This window comes from Stegodyphus dumicola, chromosome 2, assembly GCF_044657685.1.
Source record: "Stegodyphus dumicola isolate Sdum_Otavi_A_Nest chromosome 2, ASM4465768v1".
NCBI classification, from domain to species: domain Eukaryota; kingdom Metazoa; phylum Arthropoda; class Arachnida; order Araneae; family Eresidae; genus Stegodyphus; species Stegodyphus dumicola.
In genome coordinates, this window is record NC_140769.1 from 253,608,678 (window position 1) to 253,633,439 (window position 24,762).

Genomic DNA, 24,762 nt, shown 5'->3' on the forward strand with positions numbered 1-24,762 from the left:
CATCTGTTGTTATTTCTCTGAGTGAACAAAAGGGTATTTTAACCCTTCTCTGGACTTTGTTGTTAAATAGTTGAACTCAGTGATATGTTGCCACATAGTTCAAAAGTTCCTCTACAGTTCAGCATAGTCCAAGTAGTGAGGAACATTATAAATCTTTTGCCATTTTTTGATTCATAAGTACTTTCACACTGCTTTCAATTCTTCGTAGGAATGTTGTAATAAAATCTTTGTTGGTAAGCAAAATTTCAAATTATGCCAAATTTGAAGGAAAACTGAGAGGGGGAGGGAAACTGCACCATGATAACTATCATTAAATTCATAATAAAGATCTGAATCAATGTTAAATTTGGAGACATTTGTATGTAACTGAACATAAGTAATAAATTCTTAAAGATGGCTATGCAAATATGAAAATTCAAAAGCCATTATCTTAATGAAACTACTGAAACAAAACAAAATTTATTTAAATAGATTAAATATGCTATAAACTGTAAATGAGATTATTTCACATTAAAGCATTAGCTGACCAAAATTTTTAGGCATAAAAATTTGGAACTTATCTACTGTAGAAGGAGATGCTAACTTTTGACAAGAAAAAGAAATTTAGCCATTACCCAGATTTTGTTAAAGGCTGAATTTTGCCAATGAAAATCATATTTAAAATATTAATACATTCCTTGTGCCTAAATATCATGAAATAATTTTGTGACCGGCTAAAAATATATAAAAAATATGATGTGTAGTCATATTTATCAAAGCTAATGCTAATTCATGAACTAAAAAGTGAGAAAAATAAATTAGGTTAAAAAAAAGTGCTGAACAAGTTAAAGAGTCTTAAAATCTGAATTTTCGATTTAAAATATCTTTTGCACATTTGAGGAAATTATTTCTGTAGAAGTTAACCCTCTTGCTGTGCATCCTGCGATGTCCACGGGCAATGTAAAAGTAGCAAAATTTGCGCAACCCATGATTTCTGCAGGGATGAATTTTTGCCATCTATTTAACTGTGCAACCCGCTCTTTCCCCGTTTAAGGTTTCCTTTTGACTTTTATGTGATGTTCAATTGCTTATTTAGATGTGGGCTAACAGATGGCTTTAGTTGTCCACATTTCTGCCAATTATACAAGAATACGCAATGTAGCATTTTTCGCGCATTTTTCAGAGCTCAAAGATGTCTGGCAGGAAGGCATTTCACGAGTGATATAACCTATATTCCTGATGATATTTCCGACACTGATAGTAGTTCTGACTCTGATTTCAAGTATATTGAAGACGGTTATAGCGAAACTGATGAGAATTTCTCGGATTCTTCTGCAGATAGTGATGAATCTGAAAATTCAGTTTCTATTGAAAATGTTCGACAGCAGTGCAGAATTGATATGCAAAATATTACATTATGCAAATATTTTCATTAGTATATATATGTTTAATCTTTGTATTTTATAAAATAAATCATAATTAAACCAATATTAATTTTCAAAATTTTCCTTTTATATCATTACTCTTTAATTTCAGTATCCTGACAACCTTTTTCTATGATCTAATTCTATATTGAAAAAAAAAAAAAAACTCTTTTACAAAAATTTTTTGTATATTTTAACTCTAAAATATACGTAGATTTGAAATATGTAATAAAAAATTACACAATTTTTGAACCTATTTCGATAAAAAAAAATTCGCAGTGAGAGGGTTAATGATTAAGAAACATACTAAATCAATTAATAAAATGAAAGATATGCTTTTACAGATATAAAAAGAAAAACACAAAATTAAAGGAAATGTAAAAATTTTATTGGCAAGGAATGCAAAAGTCAATAATGTGAAGCATATGAATATATACCTGATGTGTATACCTTTGGTTTTTATACTTATTCATTTCTTTCTCATAACAGTTTAATAGAAAACACAAAATGATACAAATTTTAACATCAAAGGACAAATTCACCACAGATTATAAGAAAAATATATCTGAAGGATTTTGATGATTTAAATTTTACCATCTTAACAATTTTTGAATTCCGACACTTTCAGATTCTTTGTATTGATAATTATAAAAACCTCGATCTATATAATTAATACTCGAGCACAAACATCAGTACAAACATTTATCACTAGGTAATTTTCATCACATAAGACAAACTGCAGCCACTAAAAGCACAATAACAGTTTCTTCACTTATAAATGACATTTTTTAATAAACAAACATGGAACTATAAAATGTTCCTCCAGTTATATGCTGTTGGAGAACATAAAATTCGAGATTCATATTTATGATTAATATGCTAACACAAAAAATACATGAGTTAATTACAAAAAGTATGAAGTATATTTTTAGCAGAATATAATTTCTTAGTATTTAAGATTAAATACTATACTGAGTTAATAAATTTTGATTAGCATCATTATATGTAAACAAATTCCACTCTGGAATTATTAGCTACTGAATAATTGACTTTTACGTTCAAACAAATCAGGCAATTAAATTTTAGTTCAAACAAATTCAAACAAATTTAAAAAAAAACTAATTAAAAAAATTATTTATGGATACCTTTACAATATGAAGAAGCTTTTGAGAACAGTCATTATCTCTGTTTTTCAATGCATATTAAAAAAGGATAAGATAAACCAGAGAAGAAGATTTAAACAAAATTACAAAACTAATAAGAACAAAGATACCTCAGTTCATAATGAACAAAAAAATGCTAAGTATAAAACAAGTCAAAAATTCAAGAAATATGTTAACAGGTAACTGCTAGTATTTAAACAAATAACAGCATAGGGGGACGAAGTTTAAAATTTCCTTTCTAGAATAACAATTTTATATAGTAAAATTCCTTTTTAAATGCATTCTTAAACTTAAAATTGCCCAAACAACACACATTTTACGAATTATCCTTTCAAAAATTACTTCAATGGTAGAAAAGCTGAAGTTCTTTAACTTTGACCGATCCAATATTTTTTCTGCTAATGCTAAAAAGAGCACTCTGGACGGATTTTAAAAATTCATTATAAAATTAAGGAATGCATTTAATTTTTATAATGGAGTAAAACAATAAATATTTGATTTTTTGTTTAGTAAAAAGTCTATGTAGAAAATCATAATCACAAATTATGCTACAATAAATGAATTCAAATACAGAATATATATATTCATTATTTTGCCTGATTTAATAAAATTTCCTTCCCAGTTTTAAAATAAAAGTTGAAATTTCAGAATATGAAACTTTTTCTAGTTTAGGCTACAACAAACGATGCAAACAGTGAAGGAACAAGACAACATCTGGAAGCACGAAATCACAAACAAGTGCATTGAATATATAATATTTTAATGCACAGTCCTGCAAATTTAGCACATTTCAAAATAACAAAAATAAAAAAAAAAAATGCGACTACTTTCATACTTAAATACAGAAACATATAAGTTAACTAATAGAAGATTAAACATAAAATTATCTGCAACATAGTGTTTAAAAACATTTCATATCCTGAGTCAGTGAAGAAACATATACAAATATATATTTATCTAAAGAAACATAATATAACTATAAAAATATTTTAAATATAATATTGAACACTGAGTGCTGATATTCTTAAAGAAATTCATGATACAAGAATAACTAAAATTTGTAATAATATACAGTAAATATATCTAACATAGATAAATATGACATTATTTTCTAAATTCATTTTCAGAAGTAATATGTGAAAAATCTAAAACAAATTATTTACATATCCTACATAGTTAAATTATTAGTCAGACGGTGAAATTAACAATATAAATCAAAAACTTGCACAGCACCAACACATGGATGTCTTCAAGAAAACGGTCCTTAAAACCAATCATCAGAACATGCTCCTGTACCTTCTAGTTTTTGATACATAAAGTTTATCATTGAGCAAAATCCTAAATTGAAAATTCAGAAGCAAATTAATAATGAAATGCTATACATTAAATGATACATAACGGTTATACTCAAAAGTTTTTTTTTAACAAACTTAAATATAAAAATTACTATTTTAAATATATATTAGTTACATGGATAATAACTTTAATTTATAAGATATGCATCTTTTGCTCATTCAGGCTGTTTTCTCCACCAACAGATTATTTTTCTACATATTTTACCAACATCTACCACAATGTATATGACAGATTTAAAATTCTTGCTCCCTCCCAAAGCAGCGTATCAATGATTTAAATCATCATTTTGAACAGCAGATTAAAAAAAAAAAAATCCTTGATTAAAAACTGATGGTCTCCTGTTTTCTTCAATTGTGGAAATTGCAATAAAATCGAGAATTAAGACAATCTGCAACGCTTTTAAGGAGATTTAATTACTGAATACCTAAAAACTTTTTAAACAAGCTATGTTAATATAATTCAAACAAGCTATGTTAATACAATTCAAGGAAGCATGTCACTTTGATATTTATCGAGCCTCAAGCGCAAATGATGATGAAGGCACTAATTCAAAACACATGGTGTATGATCTAAAGAATCAAACTTCAAACACCATCTTCTTAAAAATCTAAAACAGATCATCAAGTAGGTAAAAAAATTTTATTCTACAAATATATCATTTCATAATATTAAAAAAAAATCTCTCATTTTATAAATAAAGCTAATGAAGATGCTGCATTCTGGATATAAGACTCCACCTTTAAGTAGTAAATTATTAAATGACTTATATGAGGAACAAATACAGAAATGCAAGTAATGTTTTACCAAACACTATGTACTAAGCTAATCCAGAAAGTACATATCGTTTATGTGTATCTCCTGAGCACCTGGCAGCATGAGGGTTATGCATGCGCAGTTACATCGTTTAACTCGAGAATGAATTAGTTTGTTTATATTAACATCTGAAGTCAATGTTTGTTGGTAACCATGTTTAAAACAATTAAACAATATGCCATCATAGAAATAAGAGCTGTTATCAAGTTTTTTAACGCAAGAAATGTTCGACCTCGCAAAATTTATCCTCATATAAGTGAATGCATGGTGCAAAAATGGGTTACGATGTATAACAAAAGAAGGGAAAATGTCCACGACAAAAAATGCTGTGAATGCCTGTTGTGGATTCCCTAAGAATAAGTTCATTCCAATAGGCGATTAACAGTTTTTGATTTGACAATACATTTTCCAAGCACTTCATAATATTGAATTCGAACATTTGCACTAAAAAAACTGTGTTTGCAATGGGTACCATACACAAAGCGGATATGTTGGGGTTTTACGAAGCAGGTATGTTGGAGTTAGAGCCTGGATACAGCACATTCAATAATTCACTAGGTGAACAAGCCAAAAAGTAGTTTAAGGTATGTAGATTCTTCTGTAATAAAATATAAATTGAAGAAAAAAAAAAAAAAAAAAAAAACTAATCGTTTTTAATACCCAAAATGGTACTTTTTGAATGAGCTTTGTATGATGTATGTAGTTTATCAAGCAGCATGTATTATGCTAGATAATTGGCCTAATAGCCACAATCAATAAATAATTTTTTACTATAGATGGAAATGTGCATTTAGTGGAAGTTTCTGATATATTATTGACACTTCATACAAGTGGAAATTTACTTATCTTTACTACTGATGCCATAAAATCCTTGACAATAAATTTAAATGTAAGGTTCAGAATTTTGAAGCTGATAATGCAGAAAATATAACAAAAATGAGAAAAGAATCAGAAAACAACTTTCAGCGTATATTTTATGGTTGTTCAATACATATACTTAAGTTTATTGGCTGAAGATTTAAATATATTAAATATTATTGAGCTTGGGATTTAAGTTACAACATATTTTTTCAATAACAGCTTTCTTGTGCCAAATTTAATGAATATGATAAAACCAACCTAAATATATGATCTGAAGTACACTGGAATTCAGTGTGCAATTTTCTTGAAAACTATACAAGAAAAAGAACTGGCCATTTTTCTGGCAAATTGTAGAAAAGATTCAAGGTAATAAAAATATTCAGTTAAAAGTTTTAATATGGCAGTCAAATAAAATAAAGATGCATTATTTAAGCCAATTTCAGTCATCTACGGTAATTCAAAAGGATAATTACAAGCATTGCTAAAAAGGTTAACAAAAATCTTAAAAGATCTTGATATATGTTGACGCCAAAGGCGCCATCTGTGAAAAATATGTAATATTTGTGTTCTAAAACCATGACGCTGATGTTTTTATAGCACCACCTTGCGGCCACTTGTATTGAGTTTTGAGTGTGTTCTGAGACACCGCGGAGAGATGTGAACTAACTATGCGGCTTTTTGAGTAATTAATAAATTTTAGTATACAGTCCATTTTTGAGTTTTTGTGTAAAGTGATTTATTTAATTATGAGTTTTACTGGGCTATTGACGGGCCCATTATTGGTCCTTACCAATCCGGAGCTCGAATTGTGTGTCAAAGTCGGAAGATAAGTGTTATGGAAGAAAACTTGTGGATTACTCTTAAATAGAAGGTATATGGCCTTAATTGTAATAACTGTGTAATTGAAAAAGTAGATTCAAAATGTTTAAAAGTGCAAAAAAAAGAAGATTATCAGCGTATTGCTGTAGAGCTGAATTTTGACATTTCAGAAGCGAAAACTATATCAGATTTAACTGATATAATAAAAAACAGTGAAAGCTATAAGAAGGATCCTGTATTAGTTGAAGGTATAGCTAATAATATTATCGATGAAAGGAAAAGTGACGAGAGCCGTTTGCTCGAACTTGAGAAATTGAAAACGGAACGAGCGAAATCGGAACTAGAACTCGCAAAGTTGCGAGCAGAATCAAAGAGTGAAAACCTCATAGAATATGAGAAAAGAGAAAATGTAGAATCTCTTGACTCTCTTATGAAAAGTATACACACATTAACAACTAAAATTCCAATTAGACTGGAAGGTTGGGATTATTTCTTTTCATCGTTAGAAAGGGCGTTCATTTCAAAAAGTATTCCAGAGAAATTTAAAGTGGAAATTCTTCTAAATTTGTTGGGAGATAAAGCCACAAATGTTATTACATACATTAAAGACGACGAATTAGGAGATTATTCTAAGGTTAAAGAAATAGTACTAAGAGAGTTCGAACCATCCCCCCCAAATTTGTTTAGAAAATTTTAGGAAGACACAATGAATGACAAATGAAACTTATGTGCAGTTCGCGTCTAGATTAACCACGAGTTGGGATTATTATTTGAAACTGAGAAAGGTAAATGACTTTGAAACATTAAAACAATTAATGATTTCTGATAAAATATGTCAAACACTTGATAAAGAGGTTATGTGTTTTATAAATGTAAGGCAAGGAAAACCTGTAGAATTGGCAAAGGAGATAGATTTATATTATACATCAAAGGGAAAACCTGTAGTGGATAATTCTAGGTTGAGTAATAAAAACAGTTATCTAAAAATATGTCAAAGGTTTTTCTAACTGACATAAAAAATTCTAAATGTATTTTATCATGCAATGAAATTCATCCTTTGTCCAAATGTCCTGTTTATAAAAACATGACAGTTGGCTGGGCTAGTGAAATCGAAACAGCTGTGTTTCAACTGTTTAGGAAATCATAAAGTGATTAATTGCAGCAATAAATTCTCTTGCAGTATTTGCAAAAAGAAACATCATAAAAGGAGTACTGATCAAAATTTATTATCAACAATGTGCAATCTCAGGAATGAAATAAAAGCTATCTTACTCAGCACTTTTGTTTGTTTAATTAAAGATGCATCGGGTAACTTTTTTAGGGTTAGAGGTTTGTTAGATGTTGACGCTAATTCAAATTTTATGAGCAAAAGGTTAGCAGATTTGCTTCAATTAAAGGGAGAAAAGACTAACATTTCTGTTTCAGGAATAAATAATTTGTCTTTGAATATAAAATCTAGAGTTAGTGCAACTATTTTAAATAGAGACAAGAGTTTAGATTTAAGTTTAAATTTTTTGGTGGTTCCTAAAATAACAGAATATACGCCCTCTAGGCCTCTTGAAATTAATGTTTCATCTTTAGATAATATCAATTTAGCAGATGACAAATTTTTTAAGCCAGGCCCAATTGAATTTCTGATAAATGCAGAACATTTCTATGAGCTTTTAAAACCAGGTCAAATTTCCCTTCAGGATTCAAATTTAAGATTACAAAATAATGTTTTTGGCTATGTTGTAAGTGGGACTCTTCCTGCTAAAGGGGAAAGTAAATTACATTGTGGGGTTATTACAGATAATTTTGAGTTAGAAAGAGCAGTAAGAAAGTTTTGGGAAATCGAAAACGTAGAAAGAGTCTGAGATTTCTAAAGAAGTAAAGAAGCAGAAATTTGTGAACAGCATTTTCTCAAAAACTATTCTAGGACTGAAACCGGAAAATATGTAGTCAAGATACCATTTAAGGAAGATCCAATGTGTTTAGGGAATTCGAAACAAATCACGCTTAAGAGGTTGAACTCGTTGTGGACTCGTTTAAGTAAGGATGAAAATTACTTATTATTGTACTCTGATTTTCTACGTGAATACAGTGAACTAGGTCACATGATTGAAGTGAAAGATGAAGATGAGCAAGAGGGGAAGTATTATATTCCACACCTTGGCATTTATCGCCCTGAGAAAAGTTCGACACCTTTGAGAGTAGTGTTCAATGCTTCAACTTCAACGTCAAAAGGTAACTCACTGAATTCAATTCATGGTGGTGTAATTCAAGAGGACTTGTTTTCAATTATGGTATGTTTCCGAAAACATATTTATGCTTTTACAGCGGATATCAAAACGATGTACCGAATGATATCGATTCATCCTACTCAACGGCAGCTACAGAGAATTTTGTGGAAAGAGTCAATTAATGGTCCAGTTAAAACTTTTGAGTTGAACACGGTCACCTATGGCACAGTAAGTGCACCTTTTTTAGCCATGAGAACATTACGTCAGCTTTCTATAGATGAGTTCACAAATTTTCCATTAGCAGCTACAGTTCTACAGTGATTTTTACATGGATGATGTTCTAACAGGGTCCAGTTCATTGAGTTCGGCAACAGAGCTACAGCGTGAATTAATTGAGATTTTAAAAAGTGCAACTATGACTCTGCACAAATGGTGTAGCAACAATCCGGAGCTTGCAGTTAACGTTGATGATGAATACACATTTCAGTGCGCGAATGAAGTGTCAGCCCTTGGTGTTTCCTGGAAAGCAGATAAAGATTGTTTTAAAGTGAAACTAGAAAATGAGTCTAAAATTACTAAAAGGCAAGTTTTGTCAACAATAGCGAGAATCTTTGACCCACTTGGTTTATTGGGTCCAGTGATAGCTAAAGCTAAAATATTTCTTCAGAGACTATGGGTTTTGAAGTTCAATTGGGACGATCATCTACCTGATAAAGAAGCCAAAGAATGGCAACGGGTTTTCTCTGAACAACCACAATATGGTGAAGTGGTGATGAGGCTGGTAGCAAGTAAATCAAAAGTTTCTTCTATAAAGCAAGTTACTATACCAAGATTAGAGTTATGCGCAGCTGTATTGCTTGCGAAGTTAATGACTCGAGTAATATCTGCTCTGAAACTTAATGTGAATAATGTATTTTTCTGGAGTGACTCTTCGATAGTTTTGGCTTGGCTAAGAAGGAGCCCTGTTGTATGAAAACATTTGTTGCTAATTGAGTTGCGGTGGTTCAAGAAATGACGGAGGTGTGACAGTGGCATCACGTCCCATCTAAACAGAACCCTGCGGATCTCATATTAAGAGGTGCTGGTCAAACTATATCCAGTCAAACTTCAACTGTGTGAACTGTGGAGTGGTCCCCATTTCTTCAACCTGTGATGACTAAGTGCCAAGATGATATCCCTGAGGAGTCCGAAGAACTGTATCTTCGCGAATTAAAACCACCAGCAGTAAGTGAAATATATGCACTTATTAACACTTATGAGCCATTAGATGTCATCAATAATTGTTATCTTACAACAAATTGCTAAGAGTAGTGGCTTGGTGCAAGAGATTCTTGCATAACACCAGGCATCCATTGCATGCTACACACGGAACGTTGAAAACCAGTGAATTTTCTAGTGTGTTATTGTATATTGTGAAAAATGTTCAAAGGACTTCATTTGTGACAGAAATCCAATGCTTAGAAAAGGGTTCTCCTATTCCTAATAGTAGTAAACTATTGAATTTGTGTCCATTTTTAGATCATGATGGAGTGAGTACTCAGAGTGGGTGGCAGACTGAAAAACAGTGACTTAAGTGAAATGAGAAAACATCCTATGATTCTGCCAACTAAACATAATTTTACTATAATTGTGATTAATCATTTTCATGTTCTTTATTTCCATGCCGGTGCTGAAACAACCCTATCACTTATAAGGAGTAAATTTTAGATTTTTTCTGCAAGAAATTTAATTAGAAAAATTATATTTAAGTATATGATTTGTAAAAAGGTAAATTCTAGGTCTGTGCAGCAACAGATGGCTGACTTACCAGCTGCGAGAGTGACCATATCAAGAGTTTTTGCGAAAACAGGACTCGATTTCTGTGGTCCATTTCTGGTAAAAAATTTTGTAGGTAGAAGTAAACAGGTAAGAAAAGTATTTGTATGTATTTTTGTATGTTTCACTACGAAGGCCTTGCACTTTGAAATTGTTAATGGTTTAACAACTGCAGCATTTATAGCAGCACTTAAACGCTTTATTGCCAGGCGAGGCAAACCCTCAGATATTTTTAGTGATAATGGCAGAAATTTTGTGGGTGCTCATAGAGAATTAAGAGCGATTTTAAAATCTTTAAGGATAAAAGTGAGGAAGAAATCAAATGTTATTTGGCTAGTGAAGGCATAAATTGGCATTTTAATCCTCCCTCTACTCCTCACTTTGAAGATTTATGGGAAGCTAGTGTGAAATCCCTTAAATATCACTTGAAACGTGTGGTGGGAAAAACAATTCTAACTTATGAAGAATTTTTTACTCTGATTGTTCAAATTGAATCTGTACTTAATTCTCGCCCTCTTTGTCCCATATCAAATGATCCAAATGTAGAGGCATTGACACCTGCTCACTTTCTTATTGGTTCATCTTTAATTGCATTGCCTGAACCTAATTTTACAGAGATTCCTATAAATCGGATAACTAAATGGCAAATGGTTCAAAAATTAAATCAAAATTTTTGGAAAAAATGGTCGTCTGAATATTTAAACAAACTTTTAAATAGACCTAAATGGTATAAAGAAAAAGTAGAAATGAAGGAAGGAGATTTAGTTTTAGTAAAAGATTAGGATAATTACTCTCCTTTAAAATGGCATTTAGCACGAATTATTAAAACCCATCCAGGTCAAGATAATATTATTCGAGTTGTGACACTTAAAGATAAAAATGGAACCTATAAAAGGCCAATGACAAAAATTGTACCTTTGCCTTTTGTTAATGAAAAAGTTTCAGTTACTTAAATTGTATTTGTAGTTAATTATCAAGTTTGAGTTTGTATAATTGTTATAACCATATTATTATTATCTTGGAGTGTTGTGTTTGTATTTTATAACTTGTGTTCTAAATTTATTGTTGAATGTAACATTCGAGGCCGGGCTGGATGTTGACGCCATCTGTGAAAAATATGTAATGTTTGTGTTCTAAAACCATGACACTGATGTTTTTATAGTGCCACCTTGCGGCCACTTGTATTGAGTTTTGAGTGTGTTCTGAGACGACGCCGAGAGATGTGAACTAACTATGCGGCTTTTTGAGTAATTAATAAATTTTAGTATACAGTCCATTTTTGAGTTTTTGTGTAAAGTGATTTATTTAATTATGAGTTTTACTGAGCTATTGACGGGCCCAATATAGAATGCAAAAAATTATCTAAAACATGATATGAACAAGCACTGTCATTAGCAAATTTCTCAGGACATATTTTATTGCTAAATTATAAAGCTGAAGTCTTACTAGCAAGTGAAAAGGAACAGGCATTAATACAAGGAAAATATGCAGATAATTTTGTTCCGTATTACACTGGATTGAAAGCTTTTATGAAAGAATGCATGAGGGGAGGGAGGAGCAATGGACGAGTTGAGCACAGAAATCTTATCATCAGCAGAGACTAAAAGAATGTTCTGAAAACTAAGAAATCAATTAGAGATTGAAAAGGCAGCCTAATTATCCCCCCATTTTGCTTAAAGCAATGAATGAATACTGCATATGATATGTGATCAACTCTTTTGAAAAAGTTACGCAGATTGCAGATTTAAGTATTATTCCTATGATTATATTTACTCTGATTATTTATGAAGATGTAACTATGTGTTTTCTTGTTTGTTTGTCATTATATGTGTGTAGGTAAGTTTGTATTTAAGTGATTTTGAAAGTTACTAATAACAAAAGCTGCTAACATATTTTATTGCTTTTTATGTTATTAATCAATAATATTATGTAAAATTTGTATCATCTCTAATTATTGATTATTATATTAATTTAAGTAAAATTAGTATTATATGCTTCTTAATACCATCTAATTAGAGATTTAACCCTCTGAGGGGTATGAGCAGTTTAATCCAGTCATGAGATATTTTTGTCACTTGGCACATTTTAGCCTGTAATTTAAGATATTTTGCTCTCTTACTTTTTTTGATAATGTGAATGTCATCTTAATAAATATATGTTCACAAAAAAAAGTCTAAAAAAGTAATTATACAAATTTAGATAATAAATGCTGTTTAAATATAGGTCTCCATGACAGATCTAAAATCTTACACCCTATCAGGGTTTTAACTACTCTGAAAACCTTAAATGAGAGGTAACCTTTTAATAAGCTAATGCAGAAAAAAAAAAAAAAAAAAAAAAAAGTCTTAAATTCAAACAATGTGATTTTTTTTACGCCCTGCTCCTAACTTTTGTTACTCTTAATAAATAAATAAATAATAGCCTTCTGAAATTATTTTAATGGAAAATATTTCATAGAATAAGAAAAAATTTTAAGAAAATCAGTTCTGAAACAAAATGTTCTCTACATATTTTCTTTCAGTACAGCATATAAAATATATATTTTAAATTTAATTTTCAGAAATTTTACACTTTAAATCATTTAATGTTTGAACCTCCTTTGAAAATGCAACTTGCATGCTAAAAATGATACTTATTTGTTACAGTATTCCAGATCAAAAAGTTATCCCAAAATCAAACGCTTTGTTTTGAAGGAATTATAATTAGTACGGAAGCAAGTTTAAAAAACATCTAATTTATTATATTACACTAAATATTATATAATAACATTTATTGAACTCCATATAATAGGAGTACTGATTAACAGTTTCTTACTTGCAAAAAAGAAAAAAGTTTAATTTTTAAGGATGCTTTTCACGTAACTTGATTTGTCTATTTTTCACTTTGTCTTATTTAATACAAATTGCAGAGGCACAAAGTTTTACACAAATTTCATATAACTTTTTAGAGATGTTTTATAAATAAATGTGTCTTACTGGAATATACTTTGCATTCATTAAATTTTTTGTCATTCTAAGAAGTTTTGGCATGAATGAAAAAAGTACTGGCACAACAAATCAAGAAGACTCGCTGTTTTGATGAAATTTTACCCAATTACATGGAACTATTAATTTGACTTATTTGTATGCACTTCTCACAAAGAACGCTGAATTTGAAGTTCAGATAACTTACATATTCAGGCTGATAAAGTATCTGATGGCTAATTGAATAGAAAAAACTGGGGATTAAATTCCTGGCATATGTAACTCTTTTCCTTTTTGGTAAATAAAAAATTCTCCACACACAGAGAAAAAATAGCATAAAAGGTAAATTCTTTTATCCTTTTATCTCATTGCTGATGTAAAACATTGCAAAAATTTTTTGCAGAATTTATAGAATTGCTAGGGTTACTAAGACACAGCATTAAATGTGGCACAATTATTTTAATTACAATGTGCACCCATAAAGTAAACAGACAAATTAAAAGACCAAATGACAAAATAAGAAGTGAAAGAATGAATATATATATATTTAGAAAGAAACATCTCAACTCTTGTTACAGCTCATTTAAACTGCTTATTTTGTCACTTGCATACCAAAATGTCTTTTCACTTACTGAAAAGACACTGTTTAAAAAAAAAAATTGCTTCCGATGGAAAAATGTTGGAAAAAGGTAAATTTGCAATCGAAATGTTACAGATAATTCGAAGTTATATGGTAATGAATTGCAATTAAGAACACAAGTGTATGAGTGGCGCACTGCTTTATCTGAGGGTAAGAAAACGTTGAAAATAAGGAGAAAATTCATTCTTTGAAAAAGCTGACAGACGTGTAACAACTCAGCAACTTTTACACATACTTGGGATAAGCAAAGAAAGCTGTAGGTTAATTTTAACTGAAAATGTGGAAAACATGCAAATGTTGAAATCAAAGACTAAGCTGATGCTGATTGCATTTTTTCATTACAAAGGACTCATTCACATGAATTTGTCCCTGTTTTTGATTCTGGGTAATGGTTTCTTTTACATGATAATGCTAGGCCCCCAAACAGCATTGTCTGCAAAATAACATATTGCTAAGCATTTAATTGCAATTATTCATCGTATTCTCTCAACTTATGGCCCGCTGATTTTTTCTTTTTCTGAAGCTTAAGATGGCCATGAAAGATGGAGATTTGAAAATGTCTCGGATATGATATCAAATATTATATGTGTTTTGCAAACGGTCAGTTCCAATGCCTATAAATAATGTTTTGATGACCTAAAGACACATTGGAATATCTATAAAGGCTCCTCTGGCAATTATTTTGTAGGAGAAAAATTTATTTGATGGTTAGAATTTTTTATCTCATTTATATGAAAAAATATATATATATATATCTGGTTACTTTTTATGCATGCATTTTGTACATTAACATTTTACCGTTATTATTACTGCTCTTATAAAACTGACCATAAACACAGAATTTTTACTTAATTTCCTCAGAGACCTACATATTGCATATACTACATGCATAATTAATATCTGTATGACATCAAACCTCTCAAATAATAAATATAAACTATTTGTGAACTAAAGAATTATAAACATTATGCACACTTGTAACAAATAAATTCACGGAAAAGTATTTTATAAAATATAAACCCACTTGTTATCCTTCTGCCTCCCCCCAAAAAAAGTTTGTACACCTAAAAAAATTGCACAAAGTAACTTCGCAATGAGAGGAGAAAGATGAAATTTTTAAAGTGAATATCAATCTTTACCCATTTATTGAGAAAACATAGATATCTTTGATGACAATGCACAAAGTTATGTAGTATGAAGTGGACTCAAACAAATGTCAAATGCTTCCTGCAGAATTTGCAGCGAGATAGTGTGTAACTTATCAGCAAATTCATACACACTAAGCATCCTAGTATGTCATTTAAAAGTTACAAAAATCTGGAGGTTTGATAATCCAAAGGAATGGATGTGACACTATACGGATATCTGTTAAGTGGATGGGCATACCTTTGCTGAAAATTGGCCACAACAGATGCAACAGCAATGGCAATACAATAAGCAGCAGAATATCACTGATGCTTCACTGCATCATTAAAGCATTAAGAAAGATCACTAAAGGTGATAAATATTACACGTAAAGGTTTCAGAAATGAGCAAGTATGTTAAAACATCATCTTTAAGCATTTCCCAGTTAGTGAACCAGATGTTTATTTTCAGCCCTTAAATGGTTGTGGGAATGGGCAGCATTTTTTTATACAAAAAGTGAATACTGATGCTTGTTTGGAGTGAAATGTTAAACATACTGAATTTTTTGATGGCATTGAAGGAAAGAAAGGAGAAAGATTTCAATGACCTTAACTAAGCTAGCATTTTCTTTCTCAACATTTTGATTTAAATCAGCTTATTATTTTTTTTAGTCTATTACCACTACTGCTACCTTAACAAAATAAAAGATTCCATAAAAAATAACTTCTCTGTTTTTTCTCTTTCTTTGAAACTGCACTTTCATCAATCAGACAATGGATATTGGAATTCTCTGTGCACTGAAATGTACCCTATTTCAAAACTGATGCAGCAGTAAGATTGGCCATGAATTCTTAAAATATTTTAATATAAAATCTGATATGTGAAGCACTGCAAGGTCACGAAATAGGTCTGCAGTAATACATGATCATAATGATAGCCACAAATTTGAAGATTTTCAGATAGCACAAGCAATACACAAAATTTCCTGATTAACCTAACACGTGAAAAAATGCAGAGAAATGTGAAATGAAACCTTTCATTACGATGACAATGCCCCAATAGTCAATGGACGATCAAATCAATACTATAGTTTTAAATCCAGAAAATATTACCACCAACAGTGAAGAAAGAGATAAAGATTAAAAAAAAAAAAAAAAAAAAAAAAGAGTCATTCAGAATAAAAAGATTTCAACTGACAATTCAGCGAGAATTCTTTATATGGCAATTAAAGGAGTTGAACAATGAAACTTTGTAATCGAAAAAGAAATTATGTTGTCTATGAAACTATGTTCTAAAAGGAAGGATTAACACAAAGAACAAAACTGCTTTCAATATAAGTTATGTAAACTTATATTGAAAGAAATGTTAGTAAAATAAAATAAACATCGAGTTCTTTCTGCAAAGTTTTGGTTTTAAGCTCACAGATGTTGTAATCTTTCAAATATAAACATCTCATATTTTTAATTTTATATGATTTTTACATTAATGGCCTAATATCTGGAATTGCCAAAGTTTTGAAAATTCTACACCTCAAGACTTTTTACTGTATAACTTTATTGATCACATGAGGTAAGCTAAAACCATGATTCAACTCCAATCCGATATATTCCAAACTTCTTGGCAATGACAGGACATGACAAATATTGCTACTGATACTAAGGATGGTAAATACACCACAAGGTAGCCCAGTCTGTGTCAGCTTTCTTGCAACACAGTTTCATGAAATTATACATCCAGAAGATCTGGGAGATGGTTCTGATTAGGAAACAGCAAAGCTGTTAGTTTAATTATGTAGCTCATATCATCATACAATCAAATAACGCAATGTATATCATATTATAATACCATGTAAATGCAATCCTTTTGAGAAGATGTAATTCTACACCAGCTCATATTATAATGAAATCCTTCTTAAGGTGTTATTCTACACCAGCCATTGCTCTCTTGATATCAATATTGAAACCATTAATATCATAACCATCTGAATGTGTCATCACTCTAACTGTTGTATGAGGCAATTTTGGTGTGATGAGACTGCTTCCCAGTAAAATGTGTTTCAGCTTGCATCAAATGTCCTTGATAGTGCCACTGTTGGGAGAAGATTTTTGAGGCATGTGTATTTGTTAATTCAGATAACCCTACTGCACGAAAAGACCAAAATGACACACAGGCCAACTAATATATTTGTTTTGAAGACTTCTCTCCACATATTTTAGATTGTTTTCTCAAGTTCATTTTCTACCATTTACATGCCTATCTAAGAGTTACAAATTATTCAGAGTTTATTATTGGGCAACTTTTCTAGATATACAGAATTTTTGACACAGTCTGCAAACAAAACATAAGGTAGAGTTATAAAATAGCGTTTAAACAATCTTTTTAAACAAATTTAAATGTTTTTGCTAAATTTACCTCTTCTTCCCAACCTTCACTTGCTCCAGCTAACTGATAGTGTTTCTTTCTCAGACTCGATAGTTTAACTCTTTCTTTAACAAGCATACTTTCTAGTTCCAGAACACGTACCTTAGGAAGAAAACATAATTTTAAATTAGCAAGTTAGTTAAACTCAGTATACATGAAATAGCAAATTTCTGTAATTAAAATTAAAATTATTAAAAAAAATATAAACCTGTGACTCCACTTCTAACCGCTTTGCTTGATGTAATGTAAGTTTTGAAAAATCCATTTCCTCTGAAATAAAAATTAATTGCAAGTTTTAAATATAGAAATTTCAACTAACAGAAGCAACTGTATTTACATTAGGGGGGGGAGACTTCAAACAATTTTGTTAAGTGATGTAAATGCTATGGAATACTTGATTACATAGTTAATGCTTGGTATGTTTTTCACAAGCAAGCACATGACACACAATTAGTGAACAATTAATTTTGCTCAGTTACAAGTGGTATCTTTATACAAGATATATTTCATAAAATACACCCAAACATATGAGGCCAATGCAAAATTGCTACCATCATTCTTACAATCATGTCACTATTAAATACTTCTAAAGAACTGGTTCAATAACAAAATCATAAACACCTCATGATTTGTGCAAGTATAATACTTACAAACAAATTAAAATAAAGTACATTAATTCTAGTGCATAGAATTTCAAATCATAAATTAAATTTGATCACATACACACAACAGGTGGCAGAAATTATATGCTTTCAAAGTACAGCCTACTATAAAATAAATTAATCAGTGATGGGAATCTTTTAGAAAAATTATGAAAAGCAAAGAAACTTAAAGGAACTTCAATTTGATAACATCTAAACAAAATGAATGATGACACCTAATCTAAATCATTCGCGGTTTCCACTAGAACATCTAAATAAATCAAATAATATACATTCTCTGCATTGATACTATTAATTTTTAAATTATTTAAATGTTTAATATTTCTCAAGCAAATACAGAACATGAAATTACTTAATTCACTGTTAAAGTAAAAAAGTTATAAAATAAATAATATTTTAATAAGTGGAATGGCTTCACATCTTACAGAGCACATAATTTGAAAATATTAACTGTTCACACACTTGTGAAATAAATATTTCATTTGGTAAAACATAATAATTAAAAAAAAGGTATCAGACTGAACCAGTAAATCTTTCTGAGATCCATAAAACTAGATATCACCATTACCACAATATAAAATTACCTTGTTATTCTATATTGGTTACATTCAATATTCACAGAGCAGAATTATTACATTGTTGATAATCAATATGAACATTTTTTAAATGCCTGACAAAACCCTTTTATTGCATACTTTACATTTCTTAGGATCTCAGTGCTTGTAATATCAATACTAAATTTGGAATAATGGCTGAAGGGAGAAGAAATATTGATTTTAACATATTGAAATATGCTTTATTATACTGAAATTAGTTACTTCTGTTACAAATGTGTACCTAGTGTAATTTTTTCCTCCACAGTTTATTACAACTAATGCAGTATTTTTACTTAGAATTGATGCTTTATTTGATGATATAAAAATACAAAAAACATTATTCCATTAACTAGCCAAACTATTAACAAAGGATATTATATGAGCATTTTGTAAGGTTTGCATCAAGCAATTTATTAAAAAAAACCCTAAATTATGAGAAGATAATTTGTAGATTCGTCACCATCATAATGCACAGGTTTCTAGTGCTGCTACTATTAAATTTTTGGACAAAAATTCCAACAAATATGGCTGGCTCACAGCACCACATCATTTTTTTCTTACTTTCACAGCTAAAATTACTGCTATTTTATGAACACTACCTAAGAAGACTAAGGATGCAATAAAAGAAAGTTCTAAAGGGCAACTTTAAAACCTTTGAAGGTTGGAAAAATATCAGCATAAGTGCATTGCAGTCAGAGGAGATTATTTTAAAGGGAGTATTTTGAAACAATGTATTTTGTGAAGTCATTCCTGATACTTTTTGATCACAATACAAAAAAATACAAATCATTAACCAATGGATACTATTTTCGGATTATCAGCATCTCTGGTTTCTATATTTAGCAAAATTGCTGTTTTTTGACATATTTTCAAGTATATATGGGACAAAACCAATTCACACATAGATGTTATTGTTGTTGACTAATGGCTCACTTGTTTGACCTATAGTCAGCACAAATTCCTTGGGGCAAGAAGTGCAAGATATGTCTGCACTTCTTGCCCCAAGGAATTGGTGCCACAGTCTTGAACACCTTACAGGTGACAGTGCAATTTAGCTCAGTTAAGCTCCCAGTTTGATGGAGAGCACCCTGGGAGGACGGGTCCGAGGGTCTCCCACCCCTTTTTCCCTACCATCAACCTCTCAAGAGGACTACCAGCTCGCCGCATATTTAGAATGCCCCATGCTGCATGGACACTATACATTTACAAACATCCATGCCTTCTACGGGATTCGAATCCAAGCCTTTCGGCATGGCAGTCAGCAACACTAACCACTACACTGGTTGGGCGGCCACACATATATATGTCATACACATGTAAGGCTACAGCCAAAGAGTATCCATGGCTGTATTTTGAAAGGACATTAGCTATAAAAATGTTTCAGCAATACAGATTTTTTCCCCCAAAATGTTTCTTTTTATTACTATTTATAAACAGATTAGGTTTTGTCAGTTGTGTAAAGATAGTTAAATAAATATTTTTCATAAATTCATAAAGCTGTCAATACGTCGGCATGGCTGTTTTCATTGTAACATGGGTGGTTAAACAGAAAGTACCATTTAAAAAAAAAAAAAAAAAAAAAAAAAAGATAACTTTTTATTTTTTTAAAGGTCAAAAGGGATATTAATTTTAAACACGATTTTACATTGCTTCATGTCAAATGCCTGCCAGTTATTTGAGTCTGTTGCCATTCAGCAAAATGTAAGACATTCATCATATTTAATCTATCTTATTACTGATACAAATCAAGCTATTTAAAAGCAATGGATGCAGTTCTTAGGAATATGGTTTTACTTTTTAATCAAATTGATTTAAATAAAAATATATTTAATTCATGATATTAGTAATTAAAAACATTCAATAATTTTATAGTATTACATTATATACTTTTTCACTTTTCAAATATACAGAATATATATAACATTCCCATGTCAGTCTAAATCTAATATTCATTCTAGTATAGTAACTTTTTTTTTTTTTTTTTTTTTTTGCTATTCTAGTTGAACCACTTCTATTCATAATCTCTACTGCTAAACTATATTAAATTTAATAGAGTCTTTTGAGTGACTTAACATCTGAATGCTTTCATATTTTTAATTTTATTTATTTATTTATTAAATATAATCAAGAAAAATAAATATCTGAATACAAACCTGATTCTTCAACCATTTCAGCACAACTTTTAGCAGTTGCAACTACCTGTCCAGTTGCTTGTGTTACACTTTTAGAAGCTTGAGATACTTTAGCTAGTTTCTCACTTCCTCTATCAGCTTTAACACGAGATGCAATCACAAGCTGTGCTGTAGCAGCAGCTATCTGCTGAGATGCAACTACTAACTCTTCAAATTTAGTTTGTTTACTGACAACTTTATCTGCAGCATTGCTGTATGAAAACAAACATAACAAGAGCAAATGAACGATATGTCACACACATAAAAGCACAGAGACAGTTTTCAAATACAAAAATTTCTTAGGCTTGATAAGGCAGATTTCAAGACCATGTATAATATACAGAAGTTAGAGACAGCATTATCTTCATTTAAATGCATCTATTTTTTTTAATATTTCTCCTTAAACTAAAGTAAAATATTGGCATATCACAATAATCATGGATGGGGTTAATAGGTTAATTTTTCAGAACAAATACAGAGTCTATAGTTCTTCATTCAATTATCCACTAAATAAATATTTTTTCCAGAGAAATTTTAACAACATGATTTAGTTATTTATTTTTTTTTTAATTAAGACTCAGCACATTTTTATCAAGTAGTTGCATAATATACACAAGAATGCTCATAAATAATAGATACTATAATAAGATAACACTGTTTAAGGATAAATTAAATTTTTAATTTGTATATCTGCGAGAATTTTCTAAATTTTCAGTATACTAAGAAGCTATTAACAATAATATAACTCATTTAAACATTGATATGCATCAAAGGAACTTACACTAGAAATCTAGCTCCTAAACCTACGATTTTAGCAGCAGATATCAGACCTTCAGTCCACCTATGATTACGATTGTAAAATTCTTTTACAGATGCAGTACCCTTTAATTAAAAAGGCAAATTTCAAAGATTTAATAGCTGTGTAAGAGTGTACTAAATTAGAAAACGAATATAATCAAATAGGCATAAAAACTTTATTAAATTTTATTTAAAACTTTATAAAAACTTTCATAAAAACTTTATTTAAAAAACTTTATTATTAAAACAATGGAATTTCATAAAAATATGCATGCAATCAGAATTAAAAATGGAATAAAGTTTGCATTGGAAATTCAAAATTATTCATGTATCTCATCTTAAAACCACTGAAAAATTTTATTATGCAGTACGAAATCCGAGTCCGGACTTCACTGAGACTTCAGCAATACGACATCTTAAATCATTAATTTAAATCTAGAAAGATAACAAGTAGAAATTACAAAATTAAATATATTAATTAGTTATTTATGAAATAATGAAGCATTAATGACTTCAGGAAAATCAAAATTAAACAAAAACTCAATATTTACTTATTTGTTTAAATATACATTTCTTTCAATGTTAACAGTTTCTTCATCTTTGAAGTTAGTACTTTCTCTTTAATTTTATAAACAAACATAATTTCTTGTTCAAATATAATGTTCCATTGTTCAAGTCCTGAAACTCCTGTGACAAGAATTCCTACTAAACTGTCAGTCAGAGCCTTTTCAGTCTTAAAAAACTTTTTGTCACTTTCTTCACTAAATTTTGCCTTCTACAGAGTTCAAAATCTATGCCAAAATAAGGTTATTATTTTGCTTAATTTTGAAATTGCATTTTCTGAAACCTGAGTTGCTTGCATCAAGGCTGCTACAGAAGACAATCAGCAAATGTAGCTTCACTTAGCAGATTCCACTACAGCCAGAACTGGAAATTCTTTTCAACATAAACAAAAATTCAAACTTTAATTTTGATGAGCTAGCTCTAATAATTAGAACCTGCAGAAAAACAATAAGCTGGACCATAAATAATAAGTTGGAAATTTAAGCAGCAGCACATTTTGCTATGTTAAAACTGAAATTCACTTCCTTGGCGTCTAATTCTTTTCTACTCCTCAATACTCTAAAAAAAAAAGAAAACCTGTATGACCAATACCCCATTCCAAACAAGTATATCTTGATACTTAACATATTGTTTAGGTCAGAAAAATATTTTCTGCAACTTTCGCAACAACTCCAGAGCCAAAAGTACAGCTGCGGCTATTGTCAATCATATTGAAATTTCTTAGGAAGCGAAAGCAAAATACAAAGCCATTATATAGGTGGCACCATCTGATAACCTTCAATGTGCTGAAAGTAAATGGGTAATTATTTGAATATTAGACTTCACTTACAAAGTTGGACTCACCACCTTGTTACCCACATATTTTCTTCAATTCTACACTTAATAAACATCAATACAAGGCTCCTTGCGGTTGCTTCTGGAAATCATGGGTCCAACCCTCTCTTTAGAAACAACATCCTCAAACACAGACACTGTGCCCCCCCCCCCCCCGCCCACCAAAAAAAAAAGCATTTTTGTTATCTTCCTTTCGACTGAGCTGTTTGACGAAATTCAAACTGAGTTTTTCAAATCTCAAAAGCGCGACTTAAGATATGATTATTATAGCCTATGATAATATATTAGATTTATATATAGCATTATTAATATAGGTATTATGATGCAAAATTGAACTTTTTCTGATATAAAATATCATTTTTTCCCATGTTTTGATTCTACAACTCAAAATATGCCTAGATATTACATTTTGTAATCTTTGGTGAGAAATTAAAAAATTTATCTTGACACTTTTTTTTCAGTTTGCGCCAAGAATAATTCACTTGGCGAACTTCTTAATATATGGCAACCTATTTTCCTTTCTCTTTTTACACTGCGCATGAGCAGAAAAAAAGTTACATCGTTCCTACTTTCAAATAATTTTAACAAAGTGTCTAAAACACATTTGGTGTTATTATCGCTTATAACATACATGCAAAAATTCAAAATGCATCAATATATAAATTCACATATATCTTCAGAAATTTTGAATAAAAAACTCTTATCGTAATTTCCGGAAGAAAGGCCGCATCAGCGCAAACGCCGCACTCGAGAAAAATGGCAGGAAAAAAATTAAAATTACACAGAAACGCTGCATCAGCGTAAACGCCGCAATAGATTAAATTGCGCGTGACATCGTCGTGAGCCGTATAGATGCAAAAACTCAACCTAAGTCCTGATATATGACATACCAGTTAAGAAAAATGCATAAAATGAAACCATAACTCAAAAATAAATTAAAGGTAAGAAATGTATAGCTTCTGTGCCGTTTAGACACATTTTCAAAAATTTTCCGCTCTCTTCTTACTTGAAAACTATCCAACAAGTACTTGTACCCAAACTGATGGGATCTGTATTTGGCAGAATGCCAAGAAAAATCCATTCATGCTGAAGGGGAAATACATCAGTTCGTTATTGCGAGGCAGGTTGAGTCGTGTCCGCCTTTGAAAAAAATTGCGGAAAAGGCAGGGGTGGGGAGAGGATGGGTCCTGGAAGATTCATCGAATAGCAGAGAAGAGAGACTATTCAAACTGATGAGAATGTTGATTTGAAAGGGGGAAGAATGTTATTGTTCTGAGATCTCGTTTAGGGCGAATAAGGTATGTAGGTCCGTTCAAAGGAAAGAATGTAAACAAAATAACGTTCGCAAAAAGCAACTGAGTGGTTTTTTCTGTGGGAATAGCACCAGTCTATGCACAATGACAAGGCCATCCAAACTATGTACAATGACCATCGTAGGAAATATTTTATTTTTAGTGCACCTAAACGCCACATGGGTAGAAACGACGCACCCGCTGAAAATTTAAGTTTTAAACACGTAAACGCCGCGGCGTTTCT

General features: G+C 30.5%; 1 protein-coding gene across 1 annotated transcript in view; it reads right to left on the reverse strand.

Moving 5' to 3' along the window:
* Nucleotides 1-1,769: 1,769 nt before the first annotated feature.
* The window catches only part of Hip1 (Huntingtin interacting protein 1), a 100,899-nt gene continuing 77,906 nt past the window's right edge, over nt 1,770-24,762 (reverse strand). Inside the window, exons 27-31 of the mRNA XM_085812047.1 lie at nt 21,812-21,912; nt 21,013-21,242; nt 17,810-17,871; nt 17,593-17,703; nt 1,770-3,904 (exon numbers count right to left, since the gene is read on the reverse strand). Coding sequence (XP_085668173.1) covers nt 3,890-3,904; nt 17,593-17,703; nt 17,810-17,871; nt 21,013-21,242; nt 21,812-21,912 — 519 coding nt within the window. The 3' untranslated portion in view covers nt 1,770-3,889. The remainder of the gene's footprint in view (nt 3,905-17,592; nt 17,704-17,809; nt 17,872-21,012; nt 21,243-21,811; nt 21,913-24,762) is intronic.